Here is a 22,244-nt window from a genome sequence, read left to right on the forward strand (position 1 = left end):
CCCCTGTTGGCCATGCTTTAAATTATGCTAAAATCAAGTAAAAAACCCTGGCGATTTTTTTTTTTTTTTTGGCCAAGTGGGGACCCACAGGTGTGTGTGTTTAAGCTCATATTCAGCAGCACCCCTGTAAGCTGGAGCAGGAACTGTAATGGCCCAATAACACACGTTGTTCACACTTCTCTATTGTTAGATGAAATTCCAGAAGCCAGAATAGTAAGTATTCAAAAATATTTATTCAACCAGTATAAAAAACAAAACAAAAAACAAAGCAACTGAACAGGTGTCACACTGCACCAGGTCAAGACTCAAAATTGTATGCACACTTGCTGCATTGGAAATGTTTAGCTGGCTTAATCAAATTGTGTGAACTGAATGTCTTTCAACAATGGAACTTTAGCTGAACCAACTGAAGATTTTCAATGAAACGTTGACCTCAGCATAGAAGGCTTTTAAGTGCATTAGTGTCTGGTTTTGTATGGATGCCATGTTATTTAGTTATATGGGGAAAAACAGTGAACTTTGAAGTTCAAGAAAAATGACATGTGTCTGCTTAAACAGCTCATTTATCATGCACAGTTTAACTAGTGTGGAAATGGGTATGGAGTAGTGAATTAATAAGATGCCTTTGGTCCCCTGTTAGATGGTAAAGTGTGACACCTGTTTGGTTGATTTGCCATTTCTTACCATCACAATATTTTTTTTGCAATATTTATTTTTTTGGCCTGTGTAGAGTGACAGTCCACTGTTAGTGATATAGATACTAATACTAATGGCGTGGCCATTGTAACCCATCTAAGTGTGTGTGTCGCCCAGGGCATGACTACGACAGTTTACTCTTGAAGAAATATAATCATTTGAAAAGTTAATAGACCTTTAGGATGGAGGGAGCAAGGAAAAGATAGAAAGAGTTATTGACACTCTCCTAAAGGGTTCTTTTAAAAGTACTGATATGATTTGTGATGCTTGATGATTTTCCAGCCAGATAAGGGGGGCTCTTGCCAGTTCGGTTTCCCCACCTGCCAACTGCAGAAAGAGGGAAAAGAAGAGGGATTTTGAGGGGGGGGGTTCATTTTCTGACAGCCCTCTCTTTAGATAGCACACATCTCCAAAGGCATTGCTCTGTAAGACACATCATATTAGAGGTCTGAAGTAGTGGCTGTGTGTCTTGAGGCAAATTGTATTTCTAAGACACAGCTGAACAATCGAGACAGAGGGAGAAAAAGTGATGGGAAAAGTCACAGACAAGCTAAGCAAGCAAGACTCAGTGAGCAAAACTTAAACTCAGAATCTGTGACATGCTTTTGATTACCACCCCAAAAAAAAAAAAAACTTGACTTGTCTCTCAGTTTGTAAAAACAAGCAAAAGTCATGTGTACACAGCAAAGGACAATTGCAATGAAAGTCTATGAGGCAAGCCATTGCACTGGAGTGTGCATTGATTAAACACACAGTATTACCACTAGAACATTGAGTGAGATTGTATGATATACCTTGAAGAAAAAAAAAAAAAAAAAAAAAAAAAAAAAAATTATTTTTTATAAAATGATCATTATTATTATTAAATGAATAATATGCATACAATTTTAATGACTTTAATCATAATAATATTATTATAATTCATTATTGCTATTACATTAATAATAGTAATTTAAATAAAATTGTGTATATTGTTAATGATTTTAAGAATGTGCTGCTGCTGATGAAGATCATTACCATTAATAATAATAATAATAATAATAATAATAATGTAATATTTAATTATTTATGTGTTTTTTCAGTGGTAATCAAAAGCATGATCCAGAAGCTGTAAATAGACCTTGTTTTGAAAATTCATTTCGAATGACTCAGAATCATCTTTTTCCCTCTAGCAGCTACTTTGGCCTTTATAAACATCCTTAAAGTGATCATAAGACTGGGTTTCCCTCTTCCCGTTCCCCTGACAGGTGTGCACTCATGTGCCTGTGTGTTTCCCCTCTCCTTTCCTGAGCTGATATTGTTATTATAGCTGTGCTGAGTGAAAGAGTGGAAGCCTGAGCCGTGTTCCAACTAGAGCAAAAGCTTTCAGTTGAGTGGAGGAGGAAATTTCATGCAGGAAAGCTGGTAAAGCAGTTCTCAAGGCATTTTCAAAAAGCATCCCAGGGAAATCCTGAACAAATGCAGGGCCTGAGACCTCTGACCTCTGATAGTCACATGACTCAGATAGCAGGAACCTGAATGAGTCAGGACTGATTAAAGGCAGAGGAAATACCTAAAATAAAGCAAACACACAAAAAAAAGAATAAAAAATCAGTAGCTGTCACTTACCAGTAATGACTCATGGTATGTCAGACATGAGTAACACACACACTCATTCACTGGCAGATGTTTCAAACATCCAGAGAACAAGCTTTTACTGTAAATGTCATTATTATGGATTACATAACGTAAATTAATGTGACACAGTCAACAAAACTTAATGTCTACCAGCCACTAATTTAGTGTCTTAGTGCAGACTCATACTATCCATCAATACACACACAAAATCGGTCTGGCTTTTGTCCTTTTTATATGGAGTAATGTTGTCCTGGATGACAACATTAGCTGTTCAGTCATGACGTCAGTTTTTAGGCCGACCCGGAAGGCTAATCCGCCATGGGTTCCCTCAGGAATATCTAATGGGTTTTTAGAATAGCGGGTTGCTTTGTAGAAACTGATGTTTTTAAAGCCATTTAAAAGCCACATTTGAAACCATTGTGTGCTTTAAAAATGTAAGTTTCTACATAAGGACTACAAAAGTTGTCTGATTTATCATGCACATAAACTGACATATTTGTGGTAGGTGTAGTTCTTTTATAGCAACTTGTTAGCAACTTATGTTTTAAAGCATGCAGTGGTTTCAAAACAAGGCTTTTAAATGACTTTAAAACATCAGTTTCTACATAAGTACTTACATGCTTTAAAAACATACTCTTCTACCTAAGGACTACAATAATTGTCTGATTTATCAAGCACATAAACTGACATCTTTGTGGTAGTTGTAGTGCTTTTGTAGCAGGTTGTTAGCATCTTATGCTTTAAAGCATGCAGTTGTTTCAAAACATGGCTTTTAAATGTTTTTAAGTTATGGGATTCATCAAGCATATAAACTGACAACTTCATGGTAGATGTAGTCCTTATGTAGAAACTTGTTAGCAACTTACGTTTTAGAGAATTTTAGAGTTTCAAAATCCACGTTTAAGGTATGACAGTGTGTTATTTATGTTATAAAACAAATCTACCTTCAAGTAATATTAAAGAGAAATTACTTGACTAGCACAATTTTTCCTGTGTGGATGGGTTTTCTGTTGAAACAGGAAGATTAGGACAAGACATATTGGTATTCTCATTCTGGAGAGCATTTGATTGTATAAAAATCTGTGTACTGTAGTTTAAGAAACTTCACCCTTTTTTTTTTCTGAAAGAGAAAGACAATACATTTTGATTATGCTAAAAGTTAATTTTGTCATCAAGCACACTAGAATGTGGATGGTCTCAAAACTGATGCACATGGACTTAAAGCCACAAAACTCTAATTCTGAGTTAATTGGGTCCTTAACCACAGACCTTAACTGCAAACTGAACAGCTCTATTATGAAGTGTGTTTGTGTGTGGATCGTGAAGGTCAGGGCAAACCCAAACTCAGCAACCCCACTCTTGCTGTCAGTAAGAATGATGACATACCCCATGGCTCTGACAGGCGATCATTCTGACATGATGAAAGCGTTTTTTATTGGTCATAGGGTTTGAAGCACAGAGATATACAGCATACTTCTATACTGCAAGGTTTCTGTCTCAAATTGTAGCCATTATTCTTTGTGTTTGGTTTCACTCTCCAATGACTCATAAGTGGATGAAAATGACTCAGCATATTTTGGTTTCCTGCTTGTTGAATTTTGGTGAGGCTAAAATTCCAAGCCTTTTCTCTCTCCGTTAGATACACCACAGTATTGAGTGAAAATGTTGCCCTCTAGTGGGAGCTGCAGGTAGTGGGGTGCTCAGCAGACAGCCAGGCTCCAAGCAGTCCGGGTGAAGATGCAAATCAAAAAGCCATTAGAGAAAGCCAGTGAGTTAAATCACATTTGTGAAGGTTGCACAGATTGATTTACATAGAGAGAGAACGTGTCTCCTGAATTCAAAGTAACCATAATCCCACTCTCTGCGTCCGTGGAACATGAGGACGTTTTTGCGTCAAGTGTTCGACTGACCAGCCCACATAATTATTGATTATAAAACCAATTAAAGTTACGTAAATGTGACGGGAATGTCAGACGGCAGCAAATTCCTTACAGATGAAAAAAAGTCCCATCTGTATTAAATATTAGTTTAGTGCCACGTCAAAACCAAAGATGAGCTCTGGGTTTGACACTTATCATGCGGCATCCCTCGTGCATCATGGGTATATGGAAATCAGGGGGTTTTGGGTACAGAAATACACATGGTAACTACATTATCTATAATTCCTCACATCCAAATGTTATTGGTTAACGGCAGATGGAATGCAGATTAGTTAACTGGCAACGTACTTTGACTTTTTGAAGGCTTCATTTATGAAAGTACTTGTGCATTAAATCTAATCAGTAACCTTTCCATGTTTCTACAAGTGTGTTCTGCACGAGAAATGTGTGTGGAAGAGAAAAAAAAAAAAAATCAAATAAATGAAAAACAGAGAGTGTGATTTTATACATTTCACCATACCCAAGGTCACAGGTTCATGCTAACTGTTATTTTGGAGTGTCATTGCTTCTCCCCTGGCTTTGACTCACCTTTCACTCATGGGTGAGCATGAGGCCAGACTTAATTGAACACTAGCAGGAAGCGTGACTAATTACCCACAGGAAGCAGCTTGACTCGCTGCAATGCTGCAATCGCTGCTCTTCCAAGTGCAATACATTCTCTCTGATATCCACTTGTGGGATGTAAAGTCAGACTACTGATACTGGAACACAAGTGTGCTGACTCACCCTGACCCCCTTTTCCACACCGGCCAGTCATCCTGCATTAACAATGGATGGCTTGTACAGTTATATATATATGTGTTAAATACAGAGAAAAGCCTATTACTGACATCTTTTTGATGCCAGATAACGTTAATGAGATGCAAATCTAGGTCTCTGTTTTAAATTCTAGAGAGGTATACCTACATATGCAACTGCCTTCTAAGTTGGCAACAGCAATGGGACCTTACTTAGAATGCTATAGGCCTCATAAAATCATGTGAAGCTCAAAGAGGCATGACTCAAAATTGATTGAAAAGACCCATCTGTATTAAATATTAGTTTAGCGCCACATCAGAACCAAAGATGAGTATCCCTCTTGCATCATGTTATATGAAAATCAAGAGGTTTTGGGTACAGAAATACACATGGTAACTACATTACCCATAATTCCTCATATCCAGACATTATTGGTTTATGATATCAGGGCAGATAGGATGCAGTTCAGTTAGGCAGTTGCCTTTTAAGGTCGCAACAGCATTGGGACCGTATAAGTGAGTGATTAAGAACACTTTATATACCACACAAAAAGCAAAGAGATGCGACTCAAAACTGATTAGAGTTTGACAAAATCATGTTGCTAAACTAAAACCATATTCTAAGAAGCATTAAACTCATTTTTAATTAGTTTGGGGGAAAAAAAAAAACTAAGTATTGAATGAAATATACAGTACTGTTCAATATTTTAGGGTCGGTAAGATTTTACATTTTTTGAATGTCTCATATTCTCAGTATTAGGCTGTATTTATTTGATTTAAAATACAGAAATAATAATAATATTGTGAGTAATATTTGAAAAAAAAAAAAATTCCTGTGATGACAAAGTTGAATTTTCAGCATCATTACTCCAGTCTTCAGTGTCACATGATCCTTCAGAAATCATTCTAATATGTTGATTTGCTGCTCAAGAAACACTTATTGTTATCAATTTCTTGTTTTGTTTTTTTGAAAACTTTTTTTCTGCTTTTTTTTTTTTTTTCAGGATTATTTGATGAAAGTTTAAATAAACAACCTTAATTTGAAATAGAAATATTTTGTAACAATGTAAATGTAATTTTTTTTAATCAATTTATTGCATCCTTCTTGAATAAAAGTTTCTTTCTTTAAAAAAAAATATTAACACCAAACTTTTGTAAGTATGTTATTATTATGATTTTTTTATCTTTTTTTTCCCATTGAAAATCATCTCATCACAATTTTTTTTTTAGAATAGACCTTTCCATGAAAGGTAGGCCTACACGAAATGCTCAAAAAAGAATTTGGCCAAACCGGCAGCATAATGTTGCGTCCTAATTTTTAGCCTTTGAAAACAGCCTTCATGTCGGGAGCATGTCTATGATGACTTAAACCCTGTCTAGGTAGGCAGCTGACTCGTTTTTTGGAACACAGCTAATGTCTCTACCCCCATCCTCCTACACATCAGTCGCTTGTTGCAGTCTAGCTGGTGCTCGGTAACGAGTTGATGGAGGCTAATTACACGTTTGCTATTTACTTTTCTAAACTGGGTGATTTATTTAGTGAAGGTGGCTCTTACAGGTCTACTGCTAATTATAGAGACATGCTGAGAGACAGGAATAGCTTTGTGTCGCTAAGAGACGAAGGGGTTGCTAGTTGAGCTAAGATGCCATTTCTTAGGCCACAGCTGGCAAAGCTACACATATACACATATATGCAGATGAATAGGGTCAGATAAGTCATAAAAAAATAGTTTAGATGTCTCACACCCCAAATCCTTTATTTAAAACAGTTTTGAATAACACTTTCCACAAAGTGTGTACAAATGCAGTGCTAATGTGATGTTTACTTTCTATGCATTATGATACACCTTATAATAGGTTCTGTGTTCTCCAAAATGCTTGTAACCACAGTTATGAGATACTTATTGATTAATTATCTGACTTTTAAAGAGTATAAGGCATTATAGCACATAATCAACACCAGATTTTCAGTGTTAAAATGCATTGTACACTTTGAATGTAAAAAGACAAGTATTATAATGTAGTACCTTACAGCTACAATTATTCATGACAAGATAAACCTGATTACAGTGTGTACCGTAATGCATTATGAAGACATTTAATGCATTATATATAGGCTACAGGCTTCATAGAAAGTGTTACTGAGGGTTGCTGCATCTCAGCGCTGCATTTCACCTTGAGACAACAGAATTATTTAAAGGTTTAGATGGTTAAGCTCTATTTCACACTAGATCCCAATGGATACTTTCATTTTCTCGCGTAGTTCTCATTATTTCTTTCCGCTGAATGAAATGTGCTTACTAATTAGATGACAAATATTTCTCCGGAAGCACTGCTTGTTTTAGTAATGACATGTTTTGAAATGGGCCAGGCCGAGGGAGATTCCTCTTTTCTGCAACAGTGGGAGTAAGCGTGACCACATTGTAGGAATATCTTGCTGTGTTTATTATGATTTCTGTGGTAATTGGGTGAATGGCGGAGAGCTGTCACTCAAACTCTGCCAAGGTCAAGGTCAGTGTTGTTGTTGAGACTTTTGTCTTGCGATCTAAATCTGGTCCTCATTGTAGTTTGATATGGTCAAGATCCACCACTTAGGAAGAGACTGTCTGATTGACATATAAAGCAACCAACTTCTGTTCAAGTTTTTGTACATCACTCTTGAAGTTGCGTAGAACCAGCTAATCAAATTTTGTCCTTTTTGTAAGCAGTATGCATCAGAGAGTCAGTGAATAGACTGTGGACATTGTGTCCTTCACTATTGTGCTCTAGAAATGCAGGAAGCCTTTATAGTACTCTCTTCAGCTTCCTGAAACTCCTGAATGTCACGTCAAGAAAACGGCTTATGTACTTTCTTCCCACATGTTTCTGTCCCCAGTTTTCTTCATCTTTGTATCTTTTTTCCCCTTCTCCTTGCGCTCTCTCTCTTAGCTTGAGCTGATTGACAATTGACTGGCTCCCCTGCCATGAGGTCCTTCATATCTCTGTTTCAGCTCTCATCAAACGAGAGTGCTTTGTTCGCATATGTTTGTGTAACAGAACGGAGAGCTTTCCCACTTTTTGGGGCTTCAGAAAAGTATTTTGTAAGTTTTAAAATGAGTGTTTTGTAATTCCCATTATACCCAAAGTTGATTCTCTCTCTTTTTTTAATTACTGTATTAATTTACACAGTAAAAAATATATATATATATATATATATTTTCATGATTTATCACATTTTTTCTTTTGTCAAATCAACTTTTAATTAATTAATGTTGTTCAGATAACTTCATATTTTGAGTTTCTGTTTATTAAACCAATCGCCTTCATTGTATTAACTCAATGAACTCACAATTTTAAGGCAACCAGGTAACTTTTTTAAGTTAAACAAACAGTTCTTTTTACAGTATACATACTTTCCCTGTAATACAGTGATGTGAAAAATAAATGTATTTTTCTGCATAGTAGTAATGAGAATGTAATGCGGTGGGGTGCTGCGTTGTCATAAATAACTAATAATACAAAAAAAAAAATGGTTCTAAAATAGATTATTAAAAAAAATACATATATATTTAGTAAGTTAGTTAGGCTACAGTTATTGGTATGTGTGGGAAAAGGACACACCTGATATTTTATATACAAACTACATGCATACCCATTATGAGGAAAGGTATTTTATTTGTTGCTTGGCAGAAGTTTCAGCCATTAACAAGTGGTAGTGTTACAAATGTGTTTGCTTTTACAACGTGTTGCATTATTTTCCACTTAAAGGGGCATTTTTCTCATGCGGTGCTCAAAGGAGGAGAGTTTGGCTGTAGCTGTGAGTGTTTGTGGACCTTTAATGAAGCGACCATGGGGCTGACAGGTGCTATTATTGGGAACATTAAGTGAGATGAAGGGCTACTGGCTCCCTTGGACAAGATAATGATGTTTGTACTGGAAAGAAGAAAACCAGGAACTGTTTAAAGTTGCTTTGAGAAGAAAGTGAACAAGGTTTGGCATAGTGATATCTTCCAGATGTGTGTAATGGTGCAGTTTGGTTCATGCTGTAGATATCTCAAAGTGTCAACGTAGACAACCATTTTGCATACACTGTTTGAAATGTTTATCTTTGTTGAATAGGCAGGATGTTTGTATGTTTGCTTTCCTCATATAAGCACCCAGCTCAATGAATTACCGCTAAGCCTCGGCTCCAACAGGAAACCTTTCATTGTTGATCATGAACAACTGGTATGTCCAAACTTATAATACAGAGGGAAAGACAAAGGGAAGTTTTACCATTATGTAATCTTGTTTCGGACGCATTATTATCGTCCATTGATTTTTATGGTATTCATCACTCAGGAGAATATACTGTGAAGATGCTTTAATTACTGATCGCTGGAGCAGGGGATTCTCTGTGTCTGTGCACTTAAATATGGATGTTAGATGCTCCGTGGGGATTCTTGAGGGAAACTAGACTAAACGAGTCTCTGTTTGTACCGCTCATAAAGATTCTGATCTTCGATCAACCTTTAAACAAACACAATTAAGCTAGTGACACTGATTCATTCAGGTGACTTAATGAATCTGGCTGTCGGTTGTGTGGGTCTTGTGAAGAGTCCTCAAATGGCAAACCTGTTATCTTCCTCCATGCTGGTATTTATCTGATATACAATTAGGAGGAATATTTTGCCAGTATATTTTCTTAAATTATGAAATTTCATCAATGGGCCAATGAGAATGTGATCTGAAAGAGAGGAGAGGGCTCGCACCCTATTAATTTCACCTTCCCCTGCCTACAACATCTCCAAATGTCATCTTTGTGCCAAGTCAACTAATGATTATGTCATGCCAGGTGAGAGGAAGGGACAGTCTCGCTGGATTCAAGTGTGTGTGGGTGTCCTGGCTGAGAGGAGCATTTAGGAGGCACATCTTTCAATGGGACGAGGGGCAGCCAAGGGCCAGCGCGCACACAGGAAACTAGTACTGACAGCCCAACTGCCTGCACTTCCTGTCAAAGCGCACAGTGGCGTCTCGTCCTTGCAGAAACGACAAACACTCTCACCCTTCTCCGCCGAGGGTCTCGTCTGGGAGTGATGTTTGAAAAACACATACACAACCGTACACACAATAAAACCCTAGTCCCCATCCTCTTCCAATCTCCCCTGAGCCAAATGAGAGAATCACAGCCATATGTCAACCGTCTGCGCTCCCATTCATGTGGCGGAATGCCGTGCCTCGGTATGAATGGAAAACTACCATGAAATCAATGGAGAAACTGCATTAAACTCAGTGTCGCACAGACTGATGGCTGGTGTGTTATGGGTAAACAGCGGTAAGCTGTGTTTGCTGCCGCCTCAGCCCTGATTCAGCAAAGTCTTGTTCATTGCTCAGTTACAATGTCATAAGATGATTCCTTTTCCTCGAGGTGTCTCTCTATCCGTGAGTACTGCAAAGACACTTTATGCTCTCCCTCCGAAGCCCGCCCTACCTGTTTTCAGTTATTTGTAAAAATTATGTGATCTAAAATGTTTCATTCTCCCCGCTCATTTCATTCCAAACCTGTTTGACTTTTTTCTGCATGACTTTTATTTTTTTATTTTTTTGTCTAAAATGAAAATGGGGTGCAATGTAATTTTGGACTCCACTAACTTTGATACTTCATAATGGAATTCTTTAAAAAACATTTTTAAAAGGTTTTGAGTGGTAGTGTAACTTGTCTCACCCCTTTGTTGTATCGATACACTTTTAAAGCCGTCAGACTTTTGATTTTTACCTGTGAAATGATAAGACATCAAAAAAATCTCACATTAAATGAGATTAATTTTTTTAACTCCTCCTGTTTGAACTGCCCACTCCAAGTGGGACTCGAACCCGGATCCGCCGACATGGGAGTTGGGCTCTCTAACAAGGAGGCTAAAGACTGCAGTCCCTAGCATCAATCGCTAGAGTGCCTCTTGAGATCAGGAGAGTGAGGTTTACAGCACAGCTCTTACTAGCCTACGTCCATTACCCTCATTCCCATCCGGGTCACGGCACCAATGTAACCCCTCCTGTTCGAACTGCCCGCTCTAAGCAGGACTCGAAGCCAGGTCCGCTGACCTGGCAGAGACTAAAGACTGCAGCCTCTTGCGTCAGTCCGTTACATTTGGTAACACTTTATTTTAAGGTGTCCTTTTTACAGTGTAACTGTACATTTAAGTACTGAGCTGTATTAATTAACAACATGTACTTACTATATAATTAGGGTTGGGGTTTGCTTTAGTGTTAGTTGCATGTAATTATGCATAATTTACTCTTATTTCTACACTAAGTATATGTAACATATCTAACAAGGACAGTAAAATAAAGTGTTACTGCATCTTTTGACTTGGGCACTATACCAATCACCCAGATCACTATCGAAATGACATAAAAATGTTCTTAAAATACTCATAACATCTTAGCAACTGCATAGAAATGCCTTATCTACCACCCAGAAAATCTTAAGTTATTTTTATTTATGCCTAAAGTTTTGCACAAGCAGGCACATTCACATTTTCTGATTTAACACTGTATTTGTGTTGTAAACCTGCTGTTTAACAACTTCCTGATTTTTTAGCTCTATCCTTTTCCCTTGATATTGTTTTGAATTATTTTAATGAATTCCTCTAATGAGACTTAGAAAGGTTTACAGTCCCATACAGTCCTATATAACTCAATTTACAGCATTAAACAACAGCCCTCAAGTGTTTCAGGGCTGTTAAATATTCCATATGCTTACGGAGCCACTCTTTTTTTTTATTAAATAGTACATTTCCATCCCTTTTCCACCCAGTCCTGTGATTAATAATCTAAACTTCATCTAAAAGCGCTCAAAAAAACAAAAAACAAATACAGTCTCTGGATCATCCGCAAGGCAGTGAACTCACAGACCCTCTGGCTTATGACAGCTTTTCTCAGCAGCTGACTCCTCCTATTGGCCAAGTACAGTAACTGCAGGCTTCCAGTACCTGCGCAGTTATAGGCACTGCAGACTGTAGAGAGAGCCGAACGCTGCCGTTTATCAGCGGGACGCTGAGGACGGGGACAACCTGGGCTCAGATACTCTTAAGAGGTACACACACTTCACTTGAGCTTAACTCTGGCTGGCTGAAACAACAGGGACTGGTGACTGCTTCTTAGAGTCAGGGACAAAGCCTGGGGATTTGTGTTTTTGTTTGATGGATGTGTGTGTCTGGACGCATGTATGTGTGCACTGGCAACCTACTTGCGAGGGGAGGAGGCTGCACTCATGAATGACGGCTGTATGAGTGTGCGTGTGTGTGTGTGTGTGTCCGTTCAATGCTGTGTGAACACTGAGGGTGGCATAGTTGGGTTTTACAGCGAAGTGATGCATCAGCCAAACAAGCGCTTGCTCATTAATAGAGACAAAACCACAGTGTCAGAGCTGTTGGGATGAATCGAAAATAATGGGTCGCAGAAAAGAAACAGTGACGCATGATAAATAGCTGTGAGTGAAGTCAAGGGGTGCTAGGACACTAGATTAATGCTGTTTAGATGGGCTCCAGCAAACATCTGGGGACTAAATAGCTTTGGGACTGACTTTTGGATGTGTTTGCGTTTATGTGAGCTTCTGCCGGTCTCACAGTGGGAAACATCAGCAAGTTCGCCCCCTAAAATAACGGGACGGGAAACTGTTTAACCTTGGCTCGATGTACTTCCCTCCATGAAACTATCAGATTGAAAGACTGCTTTACAACCAGTTTCCTTCTGCCATAACAGTCGCTTATTTACAGCTGCAGACTGGCCCATTTCTCCCTCCCTTGTGCCTGAGTGTTAATGGCAGCATTGATTAAAGCATTTACAGTGTTCTGCTGGTTATCATGTGCATAGGATGCCGGCTTGCTTGTAACAGAGCTTCTCTTCGATATATTGTAAGTTGTCTATGCTGATAAAAATCTTAATGGTGGTTTTTAGATTAACCAATCTGTTTCTAAGGAAGTAAATGAATGTGATAATGGTTCTCTCAGGGAGATTCTCTGTATCCACTGCTATTCTCATTAATAGGATGCAGGGAGACTCCTTTAGCCTTATTTTAATGAGAATATCCTCTTACTCTACCTGTCAGCTTTTTATTTTTAATTTTCTGTTCTTTTTACTCATCTTTTTTTGTTCCTCTTTCATCCACAATCTAAAGCTGAATTGTGTAATTTCTTTGCAGAAACAATTGTAAGTAAACAAGTTTCCCTGTAGAGTGAAAACACTGTGGCTCTTTGGTGTTTTCAAAACATTGCTTTTTTTTTTTTTTTTTGCATCCTGACCAGCTTTGCACAGCAACATTAGTTCAATCAATAGCGTTTGGGGAATGGCTGTTTGTCTGGCCGATGGTAGGAGTGTTTGGAAAACCTGTTTGAGAACAGGTGGCTTAGAATTTAAGCAGCTTTTCAGCAGCATTTCACATGTATAATTTTGACAGATGTTAGCATCATTTTAACCCTAGGTTATGAAACCCAGCTTTAGTAGTCCCAGAGGCACGCCATATAAAGTGAAGGGTTCTGAGGGTAAAAGTATTAAACATTTAACAGCCAAGAGTCTTGGCTTTTGGTTGTTATCATTTTCCAGTTGGGCAATGCTGCCCAATCATGTTCCTGGATAAATATATAGTTCAGTGATGAAACTGTTCTAAGCAGCTGATTGGTTCACTTAAAGACAATGGGTCATCCAATCGTTCTGTTTTGTTCTATCTACATAACCTATTTATTCCTGACTTTGAATTGGATCAGTTCATTGCAGCGCACCGTGGGATTTCACTTTCCCTCCACCTTCCCCAGCACCACATGCCTAGATCTGCTTGGGTTCTCCCTATGTTTCCTTACAGCCTAAATTCACTTCTATGTTTTCATGTGCATTTTAGATGTATTCTCACTCATCCATCAGCAGCAGCATAGCAGATCTAGTCCGCCAAGACCAAACCTATGTACAATGCATTTATATTAACCCTCTGGGGTCTGAGGATTTTTGGGGCCTTGGAGAAGTTTTGACATGCCCTGACATTTGTGCTTTTTTCAGTTGTTCATGAACATATTGTGACAAAAGTGTCATTACACTGTATTCAGCACAAACTAGGCTACAATAATATGTGAGGAACATGTACATGTTTGTGTTTTTGAAGGAATAACGTTTTTGCATGGTTATTGAAAAAACAAAAATTTTAAGTCACTGAAATACGGCCAACAAATATATTAAATCTATGTTCACAATACTTCTGGGTATTGGAGGTTGTAGACTAGAGTTTTTGCTTCAAAATTATCCTGCATCCTCCATCATCATGAATAATGCTGTGATTCACACCTGAGAAGACAAAAAATCCGCATAATGAGCTGCAAAATGACACGCATAATAATGAGCTCCTTCAGTCAGGTAGGCTATATGAAAAAACCCTCTGTGATCATGCTGATAACAGGATTAATGTCCACTCTTGACAAAAAAACATGATTTTTGTGATCTCATGCATGCACATATTATTGCACATTATGTGAAAAAAAAAAAAAAAAAAATTGTATAGGCCTATGTCAAATTACAGTACCAGTCAAAAGATTGGATGCTTTGCCATTATAATGTTTTTAAAAGAAGTCTCAAGTCTCTAACCAAATAATGGTTTTCTATTTTAATATACTTTAAAATATATTGTATTTCTGTGATGCAAAGTGTCTGAACATTCCTACCTCTATGCATTTCATATAGGCTACTATATTTGTTATATTATATAGCCTAAATGTTAATGTGCAGTTGACAAACTATACATCATTAAAAAGATCTAAGACTCAAGCTTCACATTTTGACCCTTAAAATCTTATATTGACTGTAATTTCTTAATATGCTTAAAAGCATGCACATTTGAAGAAATATTGTGGGATTCTCGTATGTTTATGTTAATTTTCTATACATAATATTGTATAGAAAAGTAATATTTGTTCCATATTTATTGTCATCACTATGAGCGCTGGATGCTGTGTTTTCAATTCATACTTGCAGCCGGAGGGCGCTCTGTGCACCTTTAGTGCACAAATGTCTCAATGAAGAAAAGGCATATCATGTGACATTCCAGGAACTAACAGAGGCTTCCAGAGATTGCTAACCATGGCTATAACATACAGTGATACAGACACTTTTGAAGATAATAAATACAGGATCGCGACAATGTATTCATGTATTGCCTCAGAATTCATGAACTCATGTATTGCATCTGAATAGCGCTCGCTCTGTGGGCGTGGCCGCATTAGCAGATAATGAGCTGAATCACGGGCTTCTGACATGTCTCTTTTCATAAAGATTGCATAAACAGAGAAATTTTGTTTTCGATTTGACTTACACAATTTAAAACCTGACATTTCAACATTTCTTTAGACGTAAGTCTCATTTTTTTGTGATTAGTATTCACTAAATTACAGTTAATTTTCTGAGAACTATTAGATTGGACTTCGTTCAGAGGGAGACGACAGAGGGATCACACATCATGTTAGTTTTCTTTATTTTGCAAAAAGCACAACATTTTGGTTTTACTCTGAGTGTACACAAATAAAAGAAGATATTCCACATATTTAAAAAAAATGAGACTTAAATTGTGTAAGTTTTCGATTTGACTTACACAATTTAAAACCTGACATTTCAACATTTCTTTAGACGTAAGTCTAATTTTTTTGTGATTAGTATTCACTAAGTTGTAGTTAATTTTCTGAGAATTATTAGATTGGACTTCGTTCAGAGGGAGACAACAGAGGGATCACACATCATGTTAGTTTTCTTTATTTTGCAAAAAGCACAACATTTTGGTTTTACACAAATAAAAGAAGATATTCCACATATTTAAATGGTGTATAACTCTTAATTGTATGTGGAACACTGGCTGAGTATTTTGAGTCTCTTTCACACTGGTAAGAAAAACACCAAGGTGGTATCGCCGGCAATACCTCCGACTCGAGGGAGTTAATAAATGTTGTTTCAATTAATTCTGAGAGTTGTCATGATTGAAATACATTAATACATTAACCCAGGACTGACAAATATACAGTGTGCAAAAAGATGAATACCCAAAACTGTAGTCTACTAACTTTTCAGTAAGGTTTAAACAAGATAACCGAGGAACACATTAATCCAGGGTTTAGACTGCTACTGGGCTAACAGTTTTAAATGTGAAAAGCCCACTAGTCTCTTGCTTTTTCTGTTGTTCTTTGCACTCGCTCTCTCCCACTTTCTCTCTCTGTCATTTTATTCTCTCATCTTGCTTTCTCTTACCATGTCTCTCTCTCTGTTTCTTTGTTGATCTCTGGGCGCTGGAGGCAATAAGAGGAAGAAAGCGTGATTTTTCTTTCCTTCATTTCAGAGGTCCAGATGGACAGTTTCTGCCCGTCGAGCACATGAACAACTGTGGCACTGCGGCACCCCTAATTCTCCCTGCCCTCCGTTAGGCAGGGAAAAGGGGAATGGGGTTGTGCTGCAGAGAATCGCTCTCTTATACTCCGCTTCTTTTTCTGACCTTTCAACCACTGCATCAGTTTACTTCACCAACGCCGCAGATATCGTCCTCCTACATCCTGCACTGCTAGGATGAACTAAACATCAATATCATAGCTAAACCAAAGCAGAATTCACCTGTCTTTTTAGGTGCCGTGTGAATGTGTAAATTCTTTGCTGTTTTCTCTGCCGTGACTGGAGGTGTTGGCATGTGCGGTAGTGTAGCTCTTTGTTTACTCAACTATCAGAGGTGACTGTGGTTTGGAGTGGTGAGCGGAGGCCTTTTTAGCTCTCTTTTGGATTGTGTTGTTTAAGTAGGAGGATGACTAAAGGGTTCTTCATCACCCTGTTCTCGTTAACGACTCCTCTTCATATGCTGAAACCACAACAGATGAAACCTTTGAACTGTGGCATCTTTGAGTGGAATGCTCCCTTTTGCCTGGCAAAGGCAGAAATGTTTAATTGGTCACTGTGTTTGAGGTGGCGAGAGAGTGTGGCTGATGTTTTTTTTTTTTGTATTTTATGAGGCATTATAATATGGTCTAAAATGAAATGTGAATGTATGTGAATGAAAATTCCTTTGAAATTTTACTGGGTTTGTGGGAGTAAATCAATTTTACCACTTTAAATACCTTTCAGTGCGTCATTCATAACTTAAACGTGAAGATTAACCACCCTAATTAAGACCCGGAGTGCCTAAAGTTTCCGCTAGGACCAAAATGAAATGGCACATTGAAAAACATAGATGCTGTTTGGCTGAAAAAGTTGAGCCCATCTGATATCTGTCTCTGTATAATTCACACACTGATATGAAACGGTATAGACAAAAGCCCCATACAGACAACTCTATTAGTGAGAGGATGTGAGATCTGAGAGTGTACCTTGCCACTGGGGTGCTCTCACTTAGGTGGGGAATGGAAAACCACTTCCCTCTCGTGCAATAAGATCTAATCCTAAAATCACAATGAAAGAGCAGAGCTCTAAGATTTGCGACATGAGTATTTTAAGGGGCCCTAGAACAGACCCCTGAGGAACACCATATCCAAAGAATCTTTTAGACATGTTACTAAGTCACTAGGGGGTTGCATTTGTTCGAACAGACCTGGTATATTAAGCAATAAATAAGGACTTCCTATTTAGTGTTCCCCGTATGCTGTTTTAATGGGGGTTTTTTTCTGTTTCACTTCTGGTACTGCTCTGAAACTGTTATGTAAAAACGTACATCCACCAGGACTTAATTTAAATTATTTTATTGGTAGTTTAAGAGCTCAAGCTGCGATGACACCAGCCTTTAGAGAAGAATTAGCCTTTGGAAAAGTGAATTTGTTGTCAGTAGTTTTACCCGTTATCTGTGTAATCCACATCTGATTAAATGGATCAGCGGTGTCACAATGTCATGTTAGGCCTGGATTCTATCCAGTAGAAAATCCAGATAATCTAGTACAAGTGCTGAGGCCTCATTGATAGCTTTGATTAAATTGAACTCAACTTGTCCAAACTGAAGCTGGCTGCTTTCATGGCTGTGATTTTTTTTTCTCTTTCTCTATCTCACATAGTATGTGGTTCAGGTCAGTGTTGAGTGAATCTTCCATGAATCAAACAACAAACACTTTTTAACCTGCTTAGGTCCTCTTGGACATACATCTTCATCAATCTGCATTGTCTGTCTAAAAGCTGCGTTTTCATTCATCCATCTTCTGTTCCTTATCAAGTTTGTTTTTTCTCATATTCCCTATAGATCTACACTGATTGGGCAAACCATTATTTGGCCAAGTCCGGTTGTCCAAGGCTTATTAAGGACCTGACTCAGGACATACCCGATGGAGTTCTGCTGGCAGAAATCATCCAGATAATAGGTGAGAGCATGCACACACACACACACACACACACACACACACACACACACACACACACACACACACACACACACACACACACACACACACACAGAGTGCAGGCTAATAAATCTTCACAGCTCATTTGAGTGATAAAATTATTTCTGTAAAACATAACTACTTACAGTGTTTCATCTTAAATTATTCTGCTCACGTTAAACTGGATTAGAAGCCGTAGAAATTCAGCAACATGAGAATTGAATACTATTTCTGCACTATTAAAGCATGTGTCTCCCATGTGTTCACTTTAGTGAGCCCAGAGTGGTTTGTGTTGTGTGCATGTGTGTCAGTCTGTCTTTTTTATTTTCCCTTCTTTCTTTCCCCTCATCCCATTTTCCCCTCCTCTGGGCTGTCCTGAAACTTTATTATGAACCTCCAGCATACAATGGCAGATCTTATGTCACAATCTCGCAACCAACAGCTGATGAATTAACAGCCGTTCGTTTTCTCAGCATTTTCTCCCACACTGAAAACAAACATATGCCCATTCAATCACAAAATCTCACAAACTGCAAAGGCAAACTTTCTTGCCTCATGTCGGTAACCCGTGGATGGAAAGGCCAGAGGTTATTGTACGCTTTTCTTGTTTTGTACCAGTGTGCTGCAGAGGTTTAATCCAGCAATATCTCTTTTGCAGCTAATGAAAAGGTAGACGATATTAACAGCTGCCCCAAGAGTCACTCTCAAATGGTAAGTGTCTTTTTTTATCCATACTACTGTAATAATCATTGCTTCATTAGTTAATTTAGTCTATTTGTGAATGTAAATACAGTAATAGCATGATACCTTTTCTCTCATCATTGTTTCTTGATTTGCTTATACCTTTTCTAGGTCTCTACATAATTCATATACTTTACTTTATGGTATTACATATAGTTACATTTGTATAGTTGTGATGAAATAACTGTTATTATAAAATGCGTCCAAACCTTTGACTGGTAAAGTATATTTTTTTGTCACAACAGTATTATATAGCTATTTTGTCATTGCATTTTTATGATAAACAGCGCATGCCATTATGTCACTAAAATAAACCAGTCTCATGAAATTGCTCCTGTCTCAAAATCATGAAGACCCATTATTATTTTGTTCCTTCCGGTCTGCCAAATGATAATGTTTTTGCTGATGATTTTGAAAAATAATGATTCTTTGCTGTTATCCATGTAGGTAAGATCCTCTATGCTTATGTTGTGTTTCTGCTGTAGCACATTGCTGTGATTAAACTCTTGCTAAGCTGTAATACAGTAAAGGCTTTAGTGGCCTCACAGGTCTTTTCTGCAGTAGAATGGACCAACCGGGCTCTGGGCTATAACTCTTTGCATGTCAATGAGTATAGCAGAGAATGCTAGGATAGTTGCTGTGGACTTCTCCTAACAACTCCCATGTAGGTATTCTTGTCAGATTGGAAGAGCACAAAGACTGCAGTAAAAGCTTTAGTTTTAAGTTCAAGGCTAAGTTTTTTGGGGGCGGTGTAGGAGGTTTCATTGTTTCATTCAATGTCCATTGATCTTGCACCTGCGGCCAGCATGTGTGTGCACACGTATGTAGAGGTTTTACACTGAGGAAGTGTGCCTGTTTATGAAACTGTTTACGGGAAGTTGAGGTTACGGAGGAATCTGACATACACACGCTGTGTCACAGCCAAGCTTCACAGGAGTAACCCATCAGCACGTTGTTGCAGATTGCTAGGAGACTTCTCTGTGATTGCTAAGGTTTTATAAGTGTTTGATTGATATAAATATTGTGCAAAAACAGCATGCCTTGTTGATAAATGGGATGCTGGTGTACGGGGTTCTTAACTAGCTTAAAGGAATAGTTTGCTATTTTTTTGTTTTGTTTTGTTTTGTTTTTTGGCCACATGGCAGTAATATGCATACATACAAAGTAATCAGGAGGCTGATTAAACAACTGGAGTTGTATTACTTTTTACGATACATTAGGGTGACCACCCGTCCCTCATTTTGCAGGACAGTCCTGAAATTGAGTGCATTGTCCCGTGTCCCGCAAGACTTAAATAGTGTCCCTCATTTCATTTATGTCTGTATTATAATTTTTCATCCCTGAAATTACAATACCACAATATTGTACTGTGACTGGAATTTAAAAATCTATTTGTGCAGCCGTCATACTCTAACTGTGAAAAAAATAAACAAAAAACGCAATCATAGAGACAGGTTTTCCCACTGATGACAACTGAGTGGACAGCGCAATGGAATAGCTAAATGCGGGCCTCATCTAAGTCGGTAAACACAACTACACCAGTAGGAATTTCATCTCACATACTGGATAAGAACCTCAATATCTGCTCAAAGCTGCCCAAACTGATGATTTAAAGCATGTAATCATCCATCCTGATGTTAAATACATCAAATCACGAGCAGGAATCTCTCCGCTCACAGGCTGATTCTGGAGGCGCGCTCGCTCTCGCTCAAATATTAAATGTGCATTGTCCTTCTGCATGTGAAGCCATGAATCTAGAATTATCTTCTTTCCAGGATTTAACGTTGCCAGAAGCGCAACATTATAATGTGGGCACCCACCACCAGAAACATTAATCGGCGCATATGCCAAGTTTGCAAACAAATGTAAATCAATATTTACTTAGCCGTAGTAGTCCTAAATGTATCTGTCCCACACGTGTCCCGCATTGTCCCGTCTACTGTCCTGCAACAGATCAATAGCCAGGTAGTCACCCTACGATACATATATGTCCTTTTTGAATCTTGAAACTTTTGGACACAATTGACTTATATTGTATGGACAAAAACAGCTTAAAGGGATAATTCACCCAAAAAAATGAAAATTCTGTCATCATTTACTCCCCCTTAAGTTGTTCCAAACCTGTATGAATTTCTCGCCCCTCATTGACTACCATAGGGGTGATGATGGGTGTTATGATGCTATTCCCAAAACTCTAGTTCCAACGAACTTTCTCAAACAGCATCGCAAAGTTGCATAATTGGAACAACAACTCTCGACATGTGGTTAAACGCATAGTTTCTATGGTATGTTATGGTAGTTAGGCTGCGAGTTTTGTCGTTGTACGGGAAACATACTAGCATTGTTTGCTGGTTCACCATGAAAAATCCATGCTTATTTAAGCTGGTCTTTTCTGTAGGGAGTTATGTAGGATGGGGTCATTTATGTGTTAAATAATATCCTGGCCTCAGTCTGGTTAACGTGTTCAGGAATAAGTCAGGAAGCTAATCTATTGTGCCCCTTTTCCTGTATTTGTTACTGTGTGGCAGTTAATATTAAACAGTAAATCACGCCAAGCCTCATTGCTCAGGGAGTCGGCAATCTGCCATTGAGGAATAATCAATTATAACTATCATTCAGAAAGGAAATTCCTTATCGATTAGGATTAGATAGCCATGAATTTCCCGCTGTGAACCAATAAAACTTTACAACTTTGGCATTAGCAAAAAACGCTTGCTCGCGTCCATTAAAAGCACCTGTTAAAAGTGACTCTGCTTCAGTTAAATCAGTGTACTGTTGGGTGCTTTCCCAGGCAATGTAGATGGTTGCTAAATTACATGCGTAATAAACTCTCTCTCATTGATCTGATTGGTCTCTCGGGGCTCAATTAAACTGGCATGAAGAGAGGCAGATAAATCGTCGTCTACAGGCGGTCTGTTCATTCACTGACCCTTATGGAAACGTTTGTCTTTTGAACCGCAACTGCACCAGAAGCTAAAAAGGTAGGACCCACTTTTCCCATTAGGAATTGCTACGATCCCAAGGCTGGTATTCGGATTAGTCTGGAATTCTGAACATGTTGGTCCACCGAATGAGCCCTTTCTGCCATTTGCAGTGTAGTCTGTGAGACAGCTATTTCTGGAGATTATGCATCAGAATGGGAGTTCTCCTGTACACAAGCGTATCCCATAAGCCTAGCTTTATTA

At 38.2% G+C, this 22,244-nt stretch overlaps 1 protein-coding gene across 12 annotated transcripts in view; it reads left to right on the top strand.

Annotated features, from left to right (window-relative positions):
• The window catches only part of nav3 (neuron navigator 3), a 171,735-nt gene that overhangs the window by 32,357 nt on the left and 117,134 nt on the right, over positions 1–22,244 (top strand). For 11 of the 12 annotated variants that reach the window (XM_067392174.1, XM_067392175.1, XM_067392178.1 and 8 more), the window contains exons 2-3: positions 18,183–18,300; positions 18,977–19,029. In XM_067392174.1, the coding sequence (XP_067248275.1) occupies positions 18,183–18,300; positions 18,977–19,029 (171 nt within the window). Of the gene's footprint in view, positions 1–11,960; positions 12,045–18,182; positions 18,301–18,976; positions 19,030–22,244 lie in introns of those variants that run through there. The other variant, XM_067392185.1, reaches the window with a different exon arrangement.

Source organism: Chanodichthys erythropterus, chromosome 8 (assembly GCF_024489055.1).
Source record: "Chanodichthys erythropterus isolate Z2021 chromosome 8, ASM2448905v1, whole genome shotgun sequence".
Taxonomy (NCBI): Eukaryota; Metazoa; Chordata; class Actinopteri; order Cypriniformes; family Xenocyprididae; genus Chanodichthys; species Chanodichthys erythropterus.